Source organism: Pelobates fuscus, chromosome 7, assembly GCF_036172605.1.
Source record: "Pelobates fuscus isolate aPelFus1 chromosome 7, aPelFus1.pri, whole genome shotgun sequence".
NCBI classification, from domain to species: Eukaryota; Metazoa; Chordata; class Amphibia; order Anura; family Pelobatidae; genus Pelobates; species Pelobates fuscus.
The window spans coordinates 94,258,643-94,278,060 of NC_086323.1; the positions used below are offsets into that span (position 1 = coordinate 94,258,643).

General features: G+C 42.0%; 1 protein-coding gene across 1 annotated transcript in view; it reads right to left on the bottom strand.

Moving 5' to 3' along the window:
* WDR6 (WD repeat domain 6) overlaps positions 1–19,131 on the bottom strand; it is a 46,461-nt gene extending 27,330 nt beyond the window's left edge. Inside the window, exons 1-2 of the mRNA XM_063426211.1 lie at positions 19,067–19,131; positions 13,152–13,262 (exon numbers count right to left, since the gene is read on the bottom strand). Coding sequence (XP_063282281.1) covers positions 13,152–13,218 — 67 coding nt within the window. The 5' untranslated portion in view covers positions 13,219–13,262; positions 19,067–19,131. The remainder of the gene's footprint in view (positions 1–13,151; positions 13,263–19,066) is intronic.
* Between the last annotated feature and the right edge of the window lie 287 nt (positions 19,132–19,418).

The window sequence follows — 19,418 nt, forward strand, 5'->3', positions numbered from 1 at the left end:
CAGTAAGTCCAGTGCTCCTATTTGCCACAGTCGTATTAGGTACGTCCACGGTCCTTAACGACAGTTTTTTTTGTCAGACTTACATATATAAGGGGATATATATATATAAAAAATATAATTTAAATAAAATTACATACATATATATGTATATATGTATATATGTATATATATATATATATATATATATATATATATAAATAAAATGTTTTGAAAATTATTTTTACAGTTTTATTTTTTATAATATATATATATATATATATGATGTGGAATTATTAAAAATTATATTGTACTTGTATTGAATTATTGTACTAACTCCATTTTAACCTTATATTGTGACAATCCTCCATTTTGTCCTCCTAACCTGACTTCTTCAAATCCTCCATTTTGTCCTCATGACTTAACTTGTTCATTTTAAAACTACCTTACGTGACTGAACTTCTCAACCCAATTAATACAGTAGACAAAGACCGTGTTTCCTACAAGGACAAGTACCAGGAGGTGCTGGCTACTCCTTAAGACTTGCCGGCTACTCCTTAGGACTTGTAAGATAGTATAGTTTGAAGGCCACGAGAACACAGTAGTAATGAAATGTTCTATTCATAAGAGACCTTGCACCTGGACATGAGGCCTGATATCACTGACTGTGTAAAATGACGCTCAAGCCCCCCTTTCCACCGAGTAAACCTCATGCTGGGAAAGATGGCGCCTGAGCCTTCTGTCCACACCCTTGTCCAGAACAATACCACCTCCCGGTGGGAGGACACCTAGCTGGTCACTCAAACCCCTGAGCCAATTAATAATATTGGTGGGTGGACACGAAGTTAGTCACATAATGTTTAATCCAATCAATGATGTTTATTTGTTATTATCTGATATTCAATGATGATGTCATTTTGCTTTTAAAAAGATCTGCACAACTGTTTTCCAACCAGATTGTATTAAATTTTCTGAAGTGCTTTTAACCTGAACTCCATGTGTCAGTGTGAGCTTACTTCTGCGTATACGCAATTTAATCATCTCAGATTTGGACAGGAACAGATAGACATTTAAACATATTTGTTTATTTCTAAATTAATCTACATCAATTTGGCTCCCAACGTGGGGCATCGGGCTATGTCTGGCCGGTGAGCCGTCCTAAGGAAGATACTGTTGGACGGGGGAATCCTGGGGGTAGGAAAGGAGATTGATCACCTCCAGGTACACGGTAGAGACTTCTGCAGAGCCACCGGTATGTTCCGGCCCCTTTGATTGACCCGTCCACGTGTCTGTGACTGCTTCCCGGGAGGACATCAAAGACAGGTAATATCTTGCCCGGTGTCTCGTTACTCACTTGTTTACCTGCATTTTAGTCTATCTGTTGCCTGGGTGTGTTTGAATTGTTTGCCTGTTTCCCCATTTTGAGATAAAGGGGGGGTGGACCTGCAGGGGATTTGCCTGGGGTTCTGTCTTGCTTGTTTTCCCCTTTTTGGGATAAAGGGGGGTGGACCTGAGGGGATTTGCCTGGGTCTTCAGTGTGTCTGTCTATCTGTTTGTATTTTACCCCTTTTGGGATAAAGGGGGGTGGACCTGTGGATTCGTTCCTGGGGGTCCTCTGTTGCCTGTTTTACCTCTTTTAGGAACCACGGTGCTGTGGTTGTAAGGAAAAAGGGGGGTTGACCCGTGGATGTGTTCCTGGGGGGTCTTCTTTGCCTGTTTACTTCTTTTAGGAGCCTCGTGGCTGTGGCTGTAAGGAAAAAGAAGTCTGTGGAACTGTGGGATCTGTGTAGAATCATAGTTTCCTGTGATCCAATTTTGTGTCACTTTGATAGCCTAGCTAGCTTCACTGTGCGCGTTCGGACTATCCAGCTCTAGTTGAGTTGGGGACGTCCTGACCCGGACCATCCTCCTCTAGTTGAGTTGGGGACGTCCTGACCCGGACCCTTCGGCTCTAGTTGAGCTGAAGGTCCACTGATTATTTAATTGTGGTAGGAGACTTAGCCTTGTGGCAGGGGACTTTGTTTCCTGGGGGAATTCAGGCAGGTATTGCTTGTTTTTCGCATCACGTGGTAGTGAGACTTATAAAGTGGGTTGTATAGGGGCACTACGGGAGTGAGGATAGACGTGGCCACATTCTTGTGGACTGCAGAGTAGAGAGAGGCTGACGGAACTCGGACCGGTGTCAGTTGTTTTCCGTGGCCGCTGGTAGTGAGACTTATGAAAGTCATTCTCCGAGCGGGGACACTACGAGGTTGAGGGAGGTGACTTTGGAGTAAGCACATGTAGAAGGAAAGGGATTACTGTTGATTTCATTTGAACTGTGATGCATGCACTGTATTTCAACTGTACTGTTGTTTGTTTAATGTGGAGTCATTTAAACTCCTGTGTCTGTCCCTAAGGATTTTTTCCTTACTCTTTACCTTTTCTATACTTCCTATATTATTATTCTATCCTCTTCTATTTCTATTGTGAGAGAAGTGATTGGTCACACACTTCTCACCTCCAATTAGTGACTAGTCTACGTTTTGGGAAGACGCACTGGGGGGGGACCCACCCCTCTCGAGTGTCAGTCCACCATTGTAGACACTGTTTAAAACCTTTTCCCCCTATATCTGGGACGCCTGTATAGGAGGGGAATGGAACAGGGTTAGAAAAGCCCAATAAGGGCTGGCTAGCGCGTGTGATCTAGTTGAAGATAGAGATTGCTAAAGTGTGTAAAATTGCTGTGCCTTCATGTGGTAGATTACTGACAGAGAAGAAAGCAAGCTTACTGGTACAGAGTAGCAATGCTATTCAGCAGGAAGGTAGGGTTGAGGAAGAACTAGATCACAAAGGGTTAAGAATGTATGTATATTATAATAATTGTTTTTGTATTTTGTGTTAGCCATTACCCTGGTAGAGGGTGGGGGTTTTGTATTGAGTTTCACTGAAGAGTATTATTAAATGTTGTGTTTTTGTGTCTCTTTGCTTTTGCAATAATTGTAACGTAACTGTCTTTCCAGCGCTGACATGGTTAAAAAACTTCATGCTGGCTCTCTCCTTGCCTTCTGTGAGACGCGAGGGGGGAGAGGGAGGGGTGACATTCCTGGTTTTTCAGTTCTGCGTTCAGTAAAATTATTCAGAAACTAATAAGATTTAGCAATGGAACAAAGTATTTTCTCCAAGACTGTTGTATAAGATAAGGAGTCAGGGATGTAGCTCAGTGTTTATTACGAAGGTTAGGAAAGTGAATCTGATGCAGGAATAGAGAATTATTTGGACGAGTTAAAAATGTAAAGGCAAGTGTGATTTGTTGCATTGCTATGCAATGTGGATAGAGGGAATATGCAAAGTTGTTAAGCTAGATTGTGAAGAGGAAAAGTGATTAATGGCTGTAGGTATATTGTTTGCATTCCGTGAGTTTATTTATTTATTTTATTTATTTATTTATTTTCCGCCCGTGTATTGTGTCATGCTCATCCTATCTTAAAGACATGCTGTCTTCCTTAATTCCCATATATTATGAACAAAAAGGTTACGGTTACTAGGATTATCCTGCTATTAGTTTCCCTGTGTCAGGAAGGTGTCTGTGACAAGTATTGGTTAGTATGTAGATAGAATATATATGGCTATCGTTTCACGTATAAGTAACAAGTGTTTTTTTAGCTTTGTGTACAAAGATTGATAACATGCTGAAAGAAGGGTTATCTTAAAGAACATTTACTAAAAGAAAGTTCTAATAAACCAAGATTTCTTGAACAAATGAATAAGCCAAGTTTAAAGACTGACTAACATAATTTTTGTTGTAAGCCCAGATATTTTATTATTGCATATGCATAGGAATTGAGACTTTGGGCATTATAGTATATTAAATCTAGATCTGTTACTAGCAGCAAGTGCTTAGCCTTATGCCTATCCCACGCATGCTTAAAACACTTCTACTGAGTTAACCTCTACCACTCCAGTTGGATGGCTATTCCATGCATCCACTACCCTCTCAGTAATGTAATACTTCCTGATATTATTTTTAAACCTTGGTCCCTCTATTTTTGAGACTATGTCCTCTTGTTATGGTAGTTTTCCTTCTTTTAAATATAGTCTCCACTTTTACTGTGTTGTTTCCCTTTATGTATTTAAAAATGCTTTTATCATATTTCCCCTGTCTCGTCTTTTCACCAAGCTATACCTGTCAAGATCCTTTAACCTTTCCTGGTGAATTTTACCCTGCAATCCATGAACCAGTTTAGTAGCCCTTCTTTGAACTCTCTCTAAGGTATCCATATCCTTCTGAAGATATGGTCTCCAGTACTGTATCCAGTACTCTAAGTGAGGTCCCACCAGTGTTCTGTACAATGGCATGAGCATTTCCCTCTTCCTACTGCTAATACCTCTCCCTATGCAACCAAGCATTCTACTAGCATTTTCCGCTGCTCTATTACATTGTACATTGTCATCAACAGCCAGAAACTGGAGAACAAGAAATGTGAATTAATGTATAGCCATTTATAAGCTTAACAAAATCTCCATTATCTTTTCCATTTATTTTGCAGAAGGCAATGTTATTTGTCTATTTTGTATGTTTTAAAAATACATTATCAGTGAAGAGTAGAATAAATTTTATCCCATTTACGAGACATAAAATTGTGATAATGTATATTTGTGATATAAGTAGAAATTACATTTTGAGATGTTAGATATAAATTATTAAATTAAGAACTAGAGTCAGGGATAGCGTCTGTCTCCGCGGGCACAAGACCCTGTGTGGAGAAGTGGTGGGCAAGCCATCATGGGCCACCCATGGGAGTGAAACGTTCGAGGCTTGTGGAGACAAGATGAGCATGTTAGCCTTTTATTATTTTTCTCTAGGGAAAGCATAGGGCCAGTTAATAGTTGTTGAACATGGGCTATTTGCAGCCTCCATTGCATTTCTACCTAGTCTTGATTTCTGATGTCTCCTCCATTGCTACATCACCTGTCTGCTCCCTTACCTGCCCACCCCCGCTTATTCCTCCCACCGATCCCTCCCCTTCATCTGCAGTCCCCCACTTTCCCCTACTGCCCCTCCCTCTACTCCACCTTCTCCTCCTCCTACTCCTCCTTCCTGCTCTTACTCCTCCCCCTCTTCCTACTCCTCCCTCTACTCCACTTTCTCCTCCTACCCCTTCCTCTACTCCACCTTCTCCTCTCTCCTCCTACTTCTCCTCTTCTCCTCCTCCTCCCTCTACTCCACCTTCTCCTCTCTCCTCCTACTTCCCCTCTACTCCTCCTTCTTCTTCCTACTCCTCCCTCTACTCCACCTTCTCCTCTCTCCTCCTACTTCCCCTCTACTCCTCCTCCTACTCCTCCCTCTACTCCACCTTCTCCTCCTCCTACTCCTCCTTCCTGCTCTTACTCCTCCCCCTCTTCCTACTCCTCCCTCTACTCCACTTTCTCCTCCTACCCCTTCCTCTACTCCACCTTCTCCTCTCTCCTCCTACTTCCCCTCTTCTCCTCCTCCTACTCCTCCCTCTACTCCACCTTCTCCTCTCTCCTCCTACTTCCCCTCTACTCCTCCTTCTTCTTCCTACTCCTCCCTCTACTCCACTTTCTCCTCCTACTCCTCCCTCTACTCCACCTTCTCCTCTCTCCTCCTACTTCCCCTCTACTCCTCCTCCTACTCCTCCCTCTACTCCACTTTCTCCTTCCACTCCACCTTCTCCTCTCTCCTCCTACTTCTCCTCTACTCCTCCTTCTCCTCCTCCTACTCCACCTTCTTCCCTCTCACTCTATCCGCTACTCATTCTTCCATCTCCCCACCACCATATCTGTATCCTTTATATGCTTCCTCCCTTCTTATTCCTTACCAATTTCCTCCACTCATAGACGACTCTGCCTCTACCTGACAACATTATATTTTGAAGAAAAGTTGCTCTGGCCACTCTTCCGCCACTTCCCAGGGGGGAATACCACACTAACGAAAAATTAAAATTATTCAGACATGAAAGAACTGTTTTGGGCACTCTCAAAGAAATAGTGCGGTCCTGACCCAGATTCCCATGGAAGTAAGACACCTGTAAGGGAGGTGGCTGTCCCTCATGTTTTTTCTACACTAAGTCCCCAGAAATCTCATGAAAGGAACCTGACTCATTAGAACAAAACATGAACATTCAATTTACAGATCTCTACAGAGGGGGGTCAGCAAGAGAACTGTGAATAGAAAGACAAATACCCCCCAATCTCACACAGAAATAGGTGAGGAAACCTCTTCTACTGCTCCTCATGGTTGCTTTGAACAGATGAAAGAAGAAACAAGACACCTTTCAACAGAGCATGCAGTAGCTTTACCAGATCCTGACTCCACTCTGTTTGCGGATAAAGAGGAAAGGTACCATACTGGATTTGCTGTTGCTACAGAAGATCAGGTACGTCAAGCACCTTCACTTTCCTCACTCACATCTGCTCAAGACGCTGAATTGACAGCCTTCTCAGTGGCATACAAAATGCCTGAAGGAAGACATGCCAATATCTACACTGACTCAAGACATGCCCTGGGTGCAGCACATTATTTTGGATCAATCTGGAAGATAAGAAGCACCACTCAGCTGACTAAAAGCTGCCAACCAAGCCACAAGTGCACCAAGGGAAGTGGACGGAAGGGTGTCCGCTAAAGAAACTTCTATACTCACCATGTAGATCCTACCCACAGATTTCAAGCTTCTGAAAGAATGACAAGCAGCTGCTGACCCTGAAGAAATACAAAGCTGGAAAAACAGAAAGGGGCAACCCTTGAAGACGGGCTGTACTCCAACGCTCTTAAGCTCTGTTTACCCAAAAACATGTACTGGGCAGTGAGCCCATGGAACTTTATACCTATCCAAGACCCTCATGAACTCTTTGATCTCTAAAATACCCCTAAGCACCTAGCTAACTCTCAATATCCCTTTCAAGAATCCAGATGACAAAGAGCTACTGGGTCAAATATGCACTAGTTATCATAGACATTTTGTCAGGATGGCCAGAAGTCTAGCCGGTCATCAATGTGACATCCAAGACCATATACCCAGTAGTGCATTGTGAAAGTTGCAGAGATCACTCAGTGGATTCATTGTTCCAGATTCAAGACTCTCTCTGCAACATGAGAAGTGACATTTGTTGATTTTGACACACTTTTGACTCTAAAGAAAAAATGACTTGTTAAATAAAAAGATACCAGCAAGTAGGTGTTTGATGGCCATAATAATGCCTGACCACCTGCCATCGATGGAAAGCCGAGGACCCCAAAAGGAGACCTCGTGAAGCTAAAGAGATCCAAACGCCAAGCTCCCTCAGGATTATTTGCCCATCCTGAGTTTGTGGTGATATTAACATTGACTAAATGATCCGAGTCCACCTACGCTGATGTAGCGTGGGACAGGTTTAATACTACAATGCATAAGCAAATGCGCCCTAGCCAAGGTTATTATGTCCATACACATAATACATGACAAGGTACTCTTGACACACCACATTCATGCTTCAGAACATAAAGAGGAGCACCCCTCTAAAGGGAAAGTTTGATTGATATATATATATTGATGCCATAGGTGTGCCAAGGGGGGTACCAGATGATTTTGCAGTAAAAGGAAAGTTTGAGTCCATTTTCCCAACCGTCACTGCTAATAATAATAATAATATTTTGATTTGCATTTATTATATCTATTGCAACCAACAACGTTTACCTGTCACCATGACTACTTGTGCCTATATTCCAGATAACACAAGTCCATATGGTAATGTAAGCTTGTCTATTTATGATGTCTCTCTGAAGAACTAAGAAGACTTTGAGAACCGTTACTCCAGTCATTTTTGTGCCTTTGGGTTAACACGTCTTCTGATACTAACATAATAAAGTTTTATCTCTTAGAATCTAACATTTCATAGGGGGGACTGATGTGGAATTATTAAAAATTATTATTGTACTTGTATTGAATTATTGTACTAACTCCATTTTAACCTTATATTGTGACAATCCTCCATTTTGTCCTCCTAACCTGACTTCTTCAAATCCTCCATTTTGTCCTCATGACTTAACTTGTTCATTTTAAAACTACCTTACGTGACTGAACTTCTCAACCCAATTAATACAGTAGACAAAGACCGTGTTTCCTACAAGGACAAGTACCAGGAGGTGCTGGCTACTCCTTAAGACTTGCCGGCTACTCCTTAGGACTTGTAAGATAGTATAGTTTGAAGGCCACGAGAACACAGTAGTAATGAAATGTTCTATTCATAAGAGACCTTGCACCTGGACATGAGGCCTGATATCACTGACTGTGTAAAATGACGCTCAAGCCCCCCTTTCCACCGAGTAAACCTCATGCTGGGAAAGATGGCGCCTGAGCCTTCTGTCCACACCCTTGTCCAGAACAATACCACCTCCCGGTGGGAGGACACCTAGCTGGTCACTCAAACCCCTGAGCCAATTAATAATATTGGTGGGTGGACACGAAGTTAGTCACATAATGTTTAATCCAATCAATGATGTTTATTTGTTATTATCTGATATTCAATGATGATGTCATTTTGCTTTTAAAAAGATCTGCACAACTGTTTTCCAACCAGATTGTATTAAATTTTCTGAAGTGCTTTTAACCTGAACTCCATGTGTCAGTGTGAGCTTACTTCTGCGTATACGCAATTTAATCATCTCAGATTTGGACAGGAACAGATAGACATTTAAACATATTTGTTTATTTCTAAATTAATCTACATCATATATATATATATATATATATATATATACACACACACACACACAAACACACACGTTTGTAATTTTACTCTAAGTGTATTTTTATATTCATATATGTATATATTAATAAAAAAATACACTTAGTATGACATTGTATATAAGATATATATTTTTTGGGGCGGAGCTTAACCACCGAGCTGTGCAGACGTGCCTCGCACGAGCTCCTGCCAAGCGGGCATAATCTGGGGCAAAAGCAGCAGCTACTTAGCCCAAAACTACCCAGGGGTGCGCCACCCACATCGGGGGTGCCCCCAGGAATCCAACGATACCACCCCAGGGCCCGACGAGGCCGGAACGACGGAGACACAAATGCGGCCTACAGAAGCCGAAACCGAGGTGAGGCGGCTGCCCACCTCGGTGAGAGAGCCTTCAAGCGACAGCTCTACAAATCACCCCCCCCCCCCTTTGGACCGGCGGGGGAGATCCCGGTCCCCACTGGTCACAACGGCCAGGAAGGAAATCGAGTGATCCAGCCAAGAGCAACACTGGGGCAACTGACCCACGTGGTGGTACCAAGATGGCCACACAGCACAAGCACACAGACCGGAATACTTGCACCCAACCACCCGGGTCTCCTCTGGAGACTTTTGACTACCTGTGCACTAGCTTCAGGGACATCCTGCGGAACAGAGGAGCAACATACCGCCAGGCGGAGGCAATGGTAGCCGCTTGGATCCGGCCGACTGCAAGACGCAGTCAATATAGACAAACACCACGGGCATCCAAGATGGCGGTCCGGCAATACAGACACCAGCAGGCCCAGAGCGTGAAAAAGGCAGCAGGCAAATCGGGTGCACCCTCCCTCTCACAGGATAAAATCCCAGGGACAACAAAGCACAGGACACAGCCAAGCATTTCTCCTGACCAGCGGCTCGGCACCCAACAACACGGGGACCAACTCTGCACAAAGAGTGTCACAACACAAGCACAAGTGACCCAGCACCTGCAGCAAACTCACAAGATGGCGCGGGGAACCACTGACACACCTCCAGAACGCTCAAGGTACCAGCCGAAAGCCGGAATTGGATAAACTCCCCCCCTGATCTGGGGCCCCAGAGACTGACACCTCCAACCACCGAGGTTAAAGCAACGACCCAAGATTGACTTTCTTATAATAATGCCCACCTCCTTGCCTTTTATTATAGCGAGCATTACCCCCCATCCCTACACAACCCCTTTAGTGCCTCACCAGTGGGGCAGCAATGTATATGTCCTCTCACCACAACAGGTTAGCTAATGACAACACATTATGGCATATGCATAGTCTCACTAGACGAAGTAGGGACTGGCCTGCTAGCTCTTATTGCATTAAAAGATATGCATGACACTATTACAACAGCGCTAGACATGCTCACCTAAGACAGGACCAAACACTTCCTATCTGCCTATCGTTTTGTTCAAACATGTTCTAAAATATTACGCACGCCACAGACAGAATATATGATGACAAGTTGAAACGTTATGTATACCCACTGTCTTTACTCTTACTTTAACTAAATCCAAAAATGTGCTGACCAAAAAAGAATTATAAGCCTATGTCACGCCGCACTAACCTATGGTCGCGGTCCCTGGTTAATCCATGCCATCTTGGGCCACTTATGTTTTTATGTTATCTGCCTTAACTAACCTTGCATCTCACTACTGATATACGGCGCAGGAATAAATATATGACAAAGCGATATTAATGTATATAGAAGAAAATGCGCAGTACCCTCCAATACCTAACTAATGTTAAACCACGAGTATAACCGTTTGTCCGTGCCGTTGTGAAACTGTAAGCCGGATATGTATTTTCATAACCTAGATTAACGCTGTTGTTACTGATATTATTGGATGCGACACAAAATTTAATGTTAACAAAGCTTACTCTCTACCGTGTTTCTGCTCAACTACCTTTAAACATAAAATTTGTGCTAGATATTGCATGTACCTCTCTGTTAAACTGTTTACTATGCGTTGGAGGAATGCCGTTGGGGTACCTCTCAACTGATTGTTAATAGCTTATGCACAACAAAAATAAAGAATTAAAAAAAAAAAAAAAAGATATATATTTTTTAATTTATTAACTATATTTTTATTTTTAAAAAAAACTTTTTTTTAACTTTTTCCACCTGTCAGTTCAGGCAGTCCCCCTGCTGGCAGCACTGTGGACACCTATGGTGGCCATGTGACTGCTCTTTTAGAGCAGTCACATGGCCCCTGGGGGTCCTAAATTGGAGAGGTGGGAAGAAGACTGATCTCCGGTGGGGGAACAGTGGCGATCGGTAAGTACATGAGGAGGGAGAGGGATGAAGGGTAGAGGGTTCATTTATTTTTATTTATTTAAAAAAAAAAAAAAAATCATTCTTTTTTTTTTTATATATTTACTTAGTGCCTCGAAACTTCAAGGCACTCAGTACAAGCAGAGCTTCGGAAGCCTGCCTGATGGCTTCCAATGCTCTGCCTCACTGCCGGGCTCCATGTGGAGCAACCGGGAAGTGATCGCTCCCAGGGGAGCGATCACCCAGTGTTCTCCGGGGGCCACCGGCAGTGAGGGGGATATTACAGCAAAGCCTCAACATCGAGGCCATATCATTAGAGCTGCTGGAAGTGATCATGATCGCTTCCAGCACTCTAATTCCCTGTGGACTAACCTGATACCTTAAGGACCGTTTTTTGTCGGACGTACCTGATACGTCCAAGGTCGGGTAGGGGTTAAATATAGTCTCCTCCTTTACCGTGTTGATTCCCTTTATATATTTAAATGTTTCTATCATATCCCCCCTGTCTCGTCTTTCCTCCAAGCTATACATGTTAAGAACCTTTAACCTTTCCCGGTAAGTTTTATCCTGCAATCCATGAACCAGTTTAATCAGGAATTCAAATTTAACGCCAAACTGAAAGGAAAGCTGAAATATTCCATTCTAGCTATTTTGGACTTAAATCTGAAATTCACTTTCACGGTTATTCACTAGAATTCAAAGTGAATTTTAAATTTAAGGCCAAATTAGCTGAATTGGAAAAATTCTCTAAGTCTGCTATGCTTTCAGTTTGGATACTCTGGCCTTACATTTGAAATTCACAGTGAATTCTCACTTTAGTAAGAAACCCTGTTTGAAACCTTAACAATTCGCATTTACATGAAGAATCCTGTTCTTAAACTGCAGTAATTAAAGGGACACTACACGCGCAATAACTACTTAAGCTTAATGGATTGGTTTTGGTGTATAGATTGTGTCCCTGTAGCCTTACTGCTCAATTTTTTGGAGTTAAATCACTTTGTTTATGCAGCCATAGTCACACCTCCATTGCCTGTAAATCAAGATCTAATGTGTAAACTTCCTTTATTGCACATTCTGCTTAATTTAGAATGTATTGTCTTCTGCTCCGTTAATAGCCTTTAACACCATCCTGTTAAGGATTAAAGTGCAATTTACAGCGCAGGAGATACAAAACTTCTTAAGCAAGTTAACATCTGAAAATGAAACCATTTTTCAAGCAGGCTGTGTCAGTCCCAGCTAGGTGAAGTGTGGCTAAGGCTGCACAAACAGAAGTGATGTAACGCCTAAATGGCAATGCAGAATACCACTTGCTGGAAGTCGACTGAAGAACAGAAGGAATTAAATGTCCAAAATCAGTTGCCAGAACTACTGTCTTGAACGTATATAACTGATGGATAGTATATAAAAAGTACCACCCTCCAATATGTAATAATAATAATAATAATAATAATAATATGCTCCAAGGGGAAAATCAGGGCATCTGCTTTGGGTATCCTCTACCAATATCCTTGGTAGGAAAACTTGTGTGTGTCTGTGTGGTCAGACAGAATAGTAAAAAGCAATGTGCTTTGTGAAAAGGTTTCCAAGCATTAGAATAAAAAGGCCTGCTATCTCAGTCATTGTATAGAACAGGGCTTGACAAATGTGCTTGGAATCTAAGAGTCAGGTTTTTCAATGTCAAAAATAGATTTTTTTAAAGGGACACTATAGTCACCAGAACCACTACAGCTTAATGTAGTTGTTCTGGTGTCTATAGCCTGTCCCCGCACACTTTTCAATGTAAACCCTGCCTTTTTACAGAAAAGGCAGTAATTACATTGTTGCCTAGTAACATTTCTAGTGACAGTCACTCAGATGGCCTCTAGTGGTGCATCCTGGGTCAGTTCTGCATACCACGGCGACCTGGCACCAGGGATTTTTTAAGCCCTGGTATAGAATGATAAACCAACATCCCTCAAGATATCAAAACATCTCTGTAGTACAAATTTAGCATTTTACATCATAGAGGTAAATATGGATGGAGACATCACACTATCTCATTGACTAATATTGTAGTTTGGGTAGACCTGGTACTTAAATGTATGCATAATTTAATTTTACATAAAGTGCCAATAAATTACAATTTGCCATTAATCTATTCTGAACACTATATAAAGAATACTTACCAGCCAGAAGGTATTCGCCAATGAATTCCAAGGCTGTGATAGGAGCAACAAGCAGCATACAGTCCATTTTGTCCTTCAGTTTTCAAGTAAAATGCTTTCTAAAAACAGCATCTACAGAAAACACATAATGTCAATGGTCAGAAAAATCAGAAAAGCTATACAACAATAATTGAACTGAAACTAGCAATGTGAAATAAAATGTCAAAGTATTTGACAAGGAAAGGTAGGTTTACTTACTATGATAATTTCTGTGTTTAGTAGTGATCGTGGGTTAGGAATCTGTATGTGTAGCATTTCACAAGTACAAAGATATCTGCACTTTTGTGCCATAGGCTAGTTGCACACCTAGCACACGACTTAGGCAACATTATATTGATCCAGCACGCAGAATAGTATCACACCCTAGAACGAAGGGTAACGTCTTACCAGGCCTTTAGAATAGCCGGCTTGCGTGTATATCAGAGGCAGGAACCCAAGAACGACCGGCAGGCCCATAACCCTTCCAATCAACCAAGTACTGCAAAGAACCACGAGACAATCTGGAATCAATCCTCCCATCCAGCAACCACCAAAGGAGGAGGAGGGACAAAAGGGACAGTACACCTATTGCTGATAAGAGGCTTCAGCAAAGATACATGAAATAAATTAGGTATACGCAAGGAGGCAGGAAGTGCAAGAGAATATGAAATATGATTGATTTTCCAAACAATACAATACAAAACAAGGACCAATAAACCTGGGTGCAAAATTCATACTAGGAACCTTGAGTCTGATATTTCGCAAGGAGAGCCATACCCGATCACCCACCTGGTAAACAGGGTTGGCAACAAGCCGCTTATCAGCATGAAATTTGAAACGAGCAGCAGCAGTTTCAAGAGCCGTGTGGACCTTAGTCCAAGTCTCACGTATACATGTGAGATGCTCATCCAGAGCAGGAATAGCAGTGTCTGAGAACAGCGCAGGAAGAACAGTAGGATGATGACCGTTGTTGACAAAAAATGGACTATGTCCAGATGAGTCATGGGTAACATTATTCCTGGCAAATTCGGACCAAGGTAGTAAGTCGGACCAGTTTTCCTGAGTTCCATTAATAAAACATCGCAAATGTAGTTCCAACGACTGGTTGGCCCTCTCAGCCGCATCATTCGTTTGAGGATGGTATGAAGACGAAAATGATAATTCAATACTCAACTGTTTATTAAATGCTCTCCAAAATCGTGACACAAATTGGGAACCCCTATCTGACACAATATTGTGTGGAATACCATGTAATCGGACAATTTCGCGTAGAAATACATGAACCAGATCTTGGGAAGAAGGTAACTTTTTGAGCGGAACAAAGTGTGCCATTTTAGAAAAGCAATCAACCACCAGGTGGTATAGCCTTTAGAAATCGTGAGTTCCACAATAACGTCCATAGTCAAATGAGACCATGGGACACTGGGTATAGGAAGTGGTTGTACTAACCCACATGGTAGTTTATGGGGAACCTTAGAAACCGCACAAACAGTACAGGCTTTCACATATTCTCTGATGTCTTTTCTAAGAGAAGGCCACCAAAATTATCTGGAGACAGCAGATACAGTTTTATTAATACCCGGATGTCCAGCTGTCACATTATCGTGAAACACTCTTAGTACCTCCTTTCTTTCTAGCAACGGAATGAACAATCTATCTTGAGGTTTATCACTAGGTGCTTGAGACTGAGCCGCCATGATAGCACAAAGAAGAGGAGAAGACAATGAAAAGACATTATAGGCAATAATACACTCAGGTGGAACGATAGGGGAGGTCTCTTGTTCTTGTTCTGACTCTATGTCAAATTGCCTAGATAGGGCATCAGCCTTGACGTTCTTAGGACCTGGTCTGTACATGATGATAAAGTTAAAGTGTGAGAAGAACAATGACCGTCTAGCTTGTCTAGAATACAGCCTTTTAGCATCTACAATGTATGCCAAGTTTTTGTGATCAGGTATGATCAGGAGAGGATCCTTGGAACCTTCCAAAAGATGTTGCCATTCTTTCAGAGCTAGTTTAATGGCCAACAATTCTCTGTTAGCAATATCATAGTTACGCTCCACTGGTGACCACTTTCTAGAAAAGAACCCACAAGGATGCAAAGGTATCCTTACTCTCCCTCTGAGAAAGAGCTGCCCCTGTCTCAGAGGCGTCTACCTCTAGTATGAAGGGTTTGCAAGTGTCAGGTTGTACCAATATGTCATCAGAGGCGAAAAATTTCTTAAGAAGCTCAAAAGCCTCTCTAGCTTCTTTAGACCATATAGTACAGTTAACTCCCTTACGTGTCATATTGGTGATGGGGCTATCACAGTAGAGAAACCTTTGATGAATCTCCTATAATAATTAGCAAACCCAATAACCCTTTGAATGGCTTTTAACCCATTAGGTAATGGCCAGTGTAGAACGGCTTCTAGTTTGCGAGGGTCCAGCTGAAAACCAGAGGCCAAAATATTATGTCCCAAGAACTGTAGCTCCGTCTGGTCAAATATGAATTTCTTAAGTTTGCAAAAACGTGCCTATGATGAGTCTAGCAATCGGGGGAATAAACGAGAATATCATCCAGATATACGAATACAAAAGTATAAATGTAGTCTCTGAGAACATCATTAATGAAATCATGAAATATGGCTGAAGCATTGCATAAGTCGAAGGGCATGACAAGATATTCATAGTGACCACTTCTCGTGTTAAATGCAGTTCTCCACTCATGACCCTCCTTAATCCTTACCAAATTGTAAGCACTCCTAAGGTCGGGTTTGGTAAACACCGTAGCGCCCTGGAGTCTGTCAAACAATTCTGAGATAAGGGGAATGGGATAAGCATTTTTTATGGTGATCTTGTTCAATGCCCTATAATCAATACATGGTCGTAACTCTCCATCTTTCTTGGATACAAAAAAGAACCCCGCACCTGCAGGTGAAGAAGATTTACGTATGTGACCTTTTTGTAGAGACTAATATATTCCTCCATAATCCTACTTTCCTGTGTTGACAAGGCACATACTGCCCCCTTGGGGGGCATTGTGCCGGGTAACAAATCTATGGAGCAATAATAAGATCTGTGAGGAGGTAGCGTATCCATATGACTTTTACTAAACATTTCTTTAACCTCCCAGTACTGCACAGGAATTTCGGTAGGCTGAGGCATAGGAGTAGGTAGAGCAACGATGCCCACTCTTTTAGTAATGGGTAACACACATATCTCACTACATTATTTACCCCATTCCAGTATCCCCCCCCCCCCCCCTTAGCCCAGTCAATATAAGGATTATGCTTAACAAGCCATGGGAATCCTAGTATAATAGGGCAAGAAGGGGAAGCAATTATCTGAAATGTAATGATTTCTTTATGTAACGCTCCTATAGTAACAGTGATAGGCAGTGTTTCGTGTGTAATTAGAGGTCTCCCATGAATGGTCTCGACGGCCAAGGGTGATGATCTCTCCTTGATGGGTAGGAGGTGTTTACTGGCAAGACCGGTCCCCTTATGGTTCTTAGGTGCACAAGTTTTCCGGACGTATAGGACAAGCATTTCTCATATGTCCTTTCTTGCCACATTATAAGCAAAGGAGCTCTTTCCTCCTAAACTGTTTTTTCTGCCTCTGACTGTCTCATAACCCCTAACTGCACAGGTTCAGTTTTAGACTGCATAGGAGGGTCAGAAACAACAGGACTAGAGAAGCGAGGCACCAGTGACATATTCATACGTCTGGTTCTATTTCTAGTTATCTACCTGTTCCTAATTTGATCAACTATATGCATCATGTAAGTGATGTATTCATTTCATCTCCCTGGTAGTTTTTTGGCTGCAATCTCATCAAGGATAGCTTTGAATAATCCCTCTGAGAATGCGGTGATTAATCCATTATTGGTTCAGTCTACCTCAGAAGCCAGGGTGTGGAATTCTGAGACAGACTGGTTCCCTTGCTTGATACGCATTAGGGCAGTGGATGCATTACTCTCCCTTCCCAATGGTTCAAACGTTAATTTGAATTCTGCAAGGAATTCCCGGTAATTATGGGAAACAAACAGTCTTATTACTTTCCCATAATGGACTGGCCCATGCTAAGGCTTTACCTTGTAGTTGGTTCATTAAATACCCAATTTTAGCTCTATCAGTGGGTAAGGACCAAGGTGAAGCTTCAAAATGGTACTCAATCTGATTAAGAAATCCCCGTCATTCTTGAGTATTACCTTCAAAAATGCGGGGGTGGAGAAAGAGCCGTACGTATTAGTAGCGTATGGAAAGCTTTGGCAAATTGATCCATACGGTGATCATTCTCCTCTAGCTTTCTCTCACAAACTACTATGAGCCAATACATATCTGCAGGATCCATGTCCCTGTCGTAATATCAGGATTATATTGCATGGATCCAGCACGCAGAATAGTATCACGCCCTAGAACTAAGGGTAACGTCTTACCAGGCCTTTAGAATAGCCGGATTTAACGTACCCAAGAATAGTCAGAAAACTAGCAGAGGTCTGGCACACAGAACGATACACAGCGATAAGAAAAAGCCAAAAGTCAAGGGTACCAGAAATCAGGGAGGTCAAAACAAAGCCAAAGTCAAAAGCCAGAAAAACACGATCAGGAACCCACTCTCGGATAACCATCTAGGGGAAACCACGACAGGGCAATGAGCCAAGGGAATAGGAGAGTTTAAATAACCCTTTTGCAAATCCGACCCCAAAATGTGTGCATTTGTCTTTTGCGTGACGTCATCCGCACGTCGACTTTACCATGGATGGACGTGGGGCTATATAATTGTGTGGGTCCACAGCAGCCCGCCGAGCGGCACTCCCCTCTATCTTTGTAAGGTAATTATCTCCGTTTTTGTCACATGGAGACGAAGAATACGTGACACATGGAACTCTTTTCTGAGCTGCCCAATGTGAAATCTGTCATTCTGTGTGCCTGCAAGGGGAGCTTCAGTGCCAATTCCCTCCAATGACAGTTATGAGAAGCATTTGATAGGACTTTGATAGAGCAGTGCTGATGTCTGGTGGTTATACTAGTCCTTTAACCTGTCTAATAAACAGTGAGCAGCCAGCAGCAGCTTACTGTAATTATAAACGAGCTATAAATACAGTTGATGTTTCTTCAGCTAGAAGTATGAAATTTGTAAACGTGATATACACACGCACATACAAAATGAACTAGTTTTTATTTATTTATTTTACTTAAAAAAACAAAACTCCTGGGTAGGGCATGTAAATTTAATTCTCATGTAGTCCATGGCAGCATACACTACTACTGAAGGAATGCACAGATGCACTCATAGGTGCCCGAGTTCACCAATGAATCAAATAAATGCATGTTTACCTATTTAGCAGCACTATTAATTCTAATAAATGCTTCCATAGCATTTACTAGGCTGAGGGAACAATTAACTGTTACTTACACAGAAAACCCCATAGTCACTCATGATTGACAATGTGTGGCATTTTGGAATACAGTATAATATATATATATATATATACACACACACATACATACATATAAAATCAACATACACTGCAATCGCTACAATGGTACAGACATCACACCCTAATACCACTACCACATCCTGAACAGGAATTGGGCTATCCTTCAAACAATGAATGTTGGTAACTTGATCAGCAAATTGCAAGACGCAGACTACAATAGTCTAGTAAGGGGGGAAAAGAGCTGAACCAGAAATAGTAAAATATTAAACCAAAAAAAAAAATAGTCTTAAATCAGGCCATAACAGTAGACATCCTTTAAGTTTCCTGTACAGTCGGGGAATGACATCAGAAACACGGTATCTGGTAGAATGTGAGCTGTATTGTACATAGACTAGACCCTAACACGGAATATGTAATATCTGCAATGGCCATTCATGGCAGTATCCCTAGCAGCCATTGCAGTGCTTCTTACCCAGTGACACCATGTCTCCCCTCCTCCTTCTCTACACGTGCTTCCGCCCGGAGTTCTCAGAGCTCTGGCTGGCATTGATGACGTATACTGACGCGCGACTTTGCACATGTTCTGTTCTGCGCTTGCGCGTCTGTTAGTGTATGTGTTTTTCTTTGTGTTTGTAAAGTCCATAAGCATTTCTGCGTGGGAGGTTAGTATTCACTGCAAAGTAACTTTTACAATAAGAAAACATGTATCCAGTGAGATGGGTTGTACCTGCTCCTGTCAGCCTTTCAGATCCTGAATCATTTTGTGTCTAGTTCAGTATGTAACCCTAAATTTCTGACAGAAAGACAAGCTGAAACCTGAAACG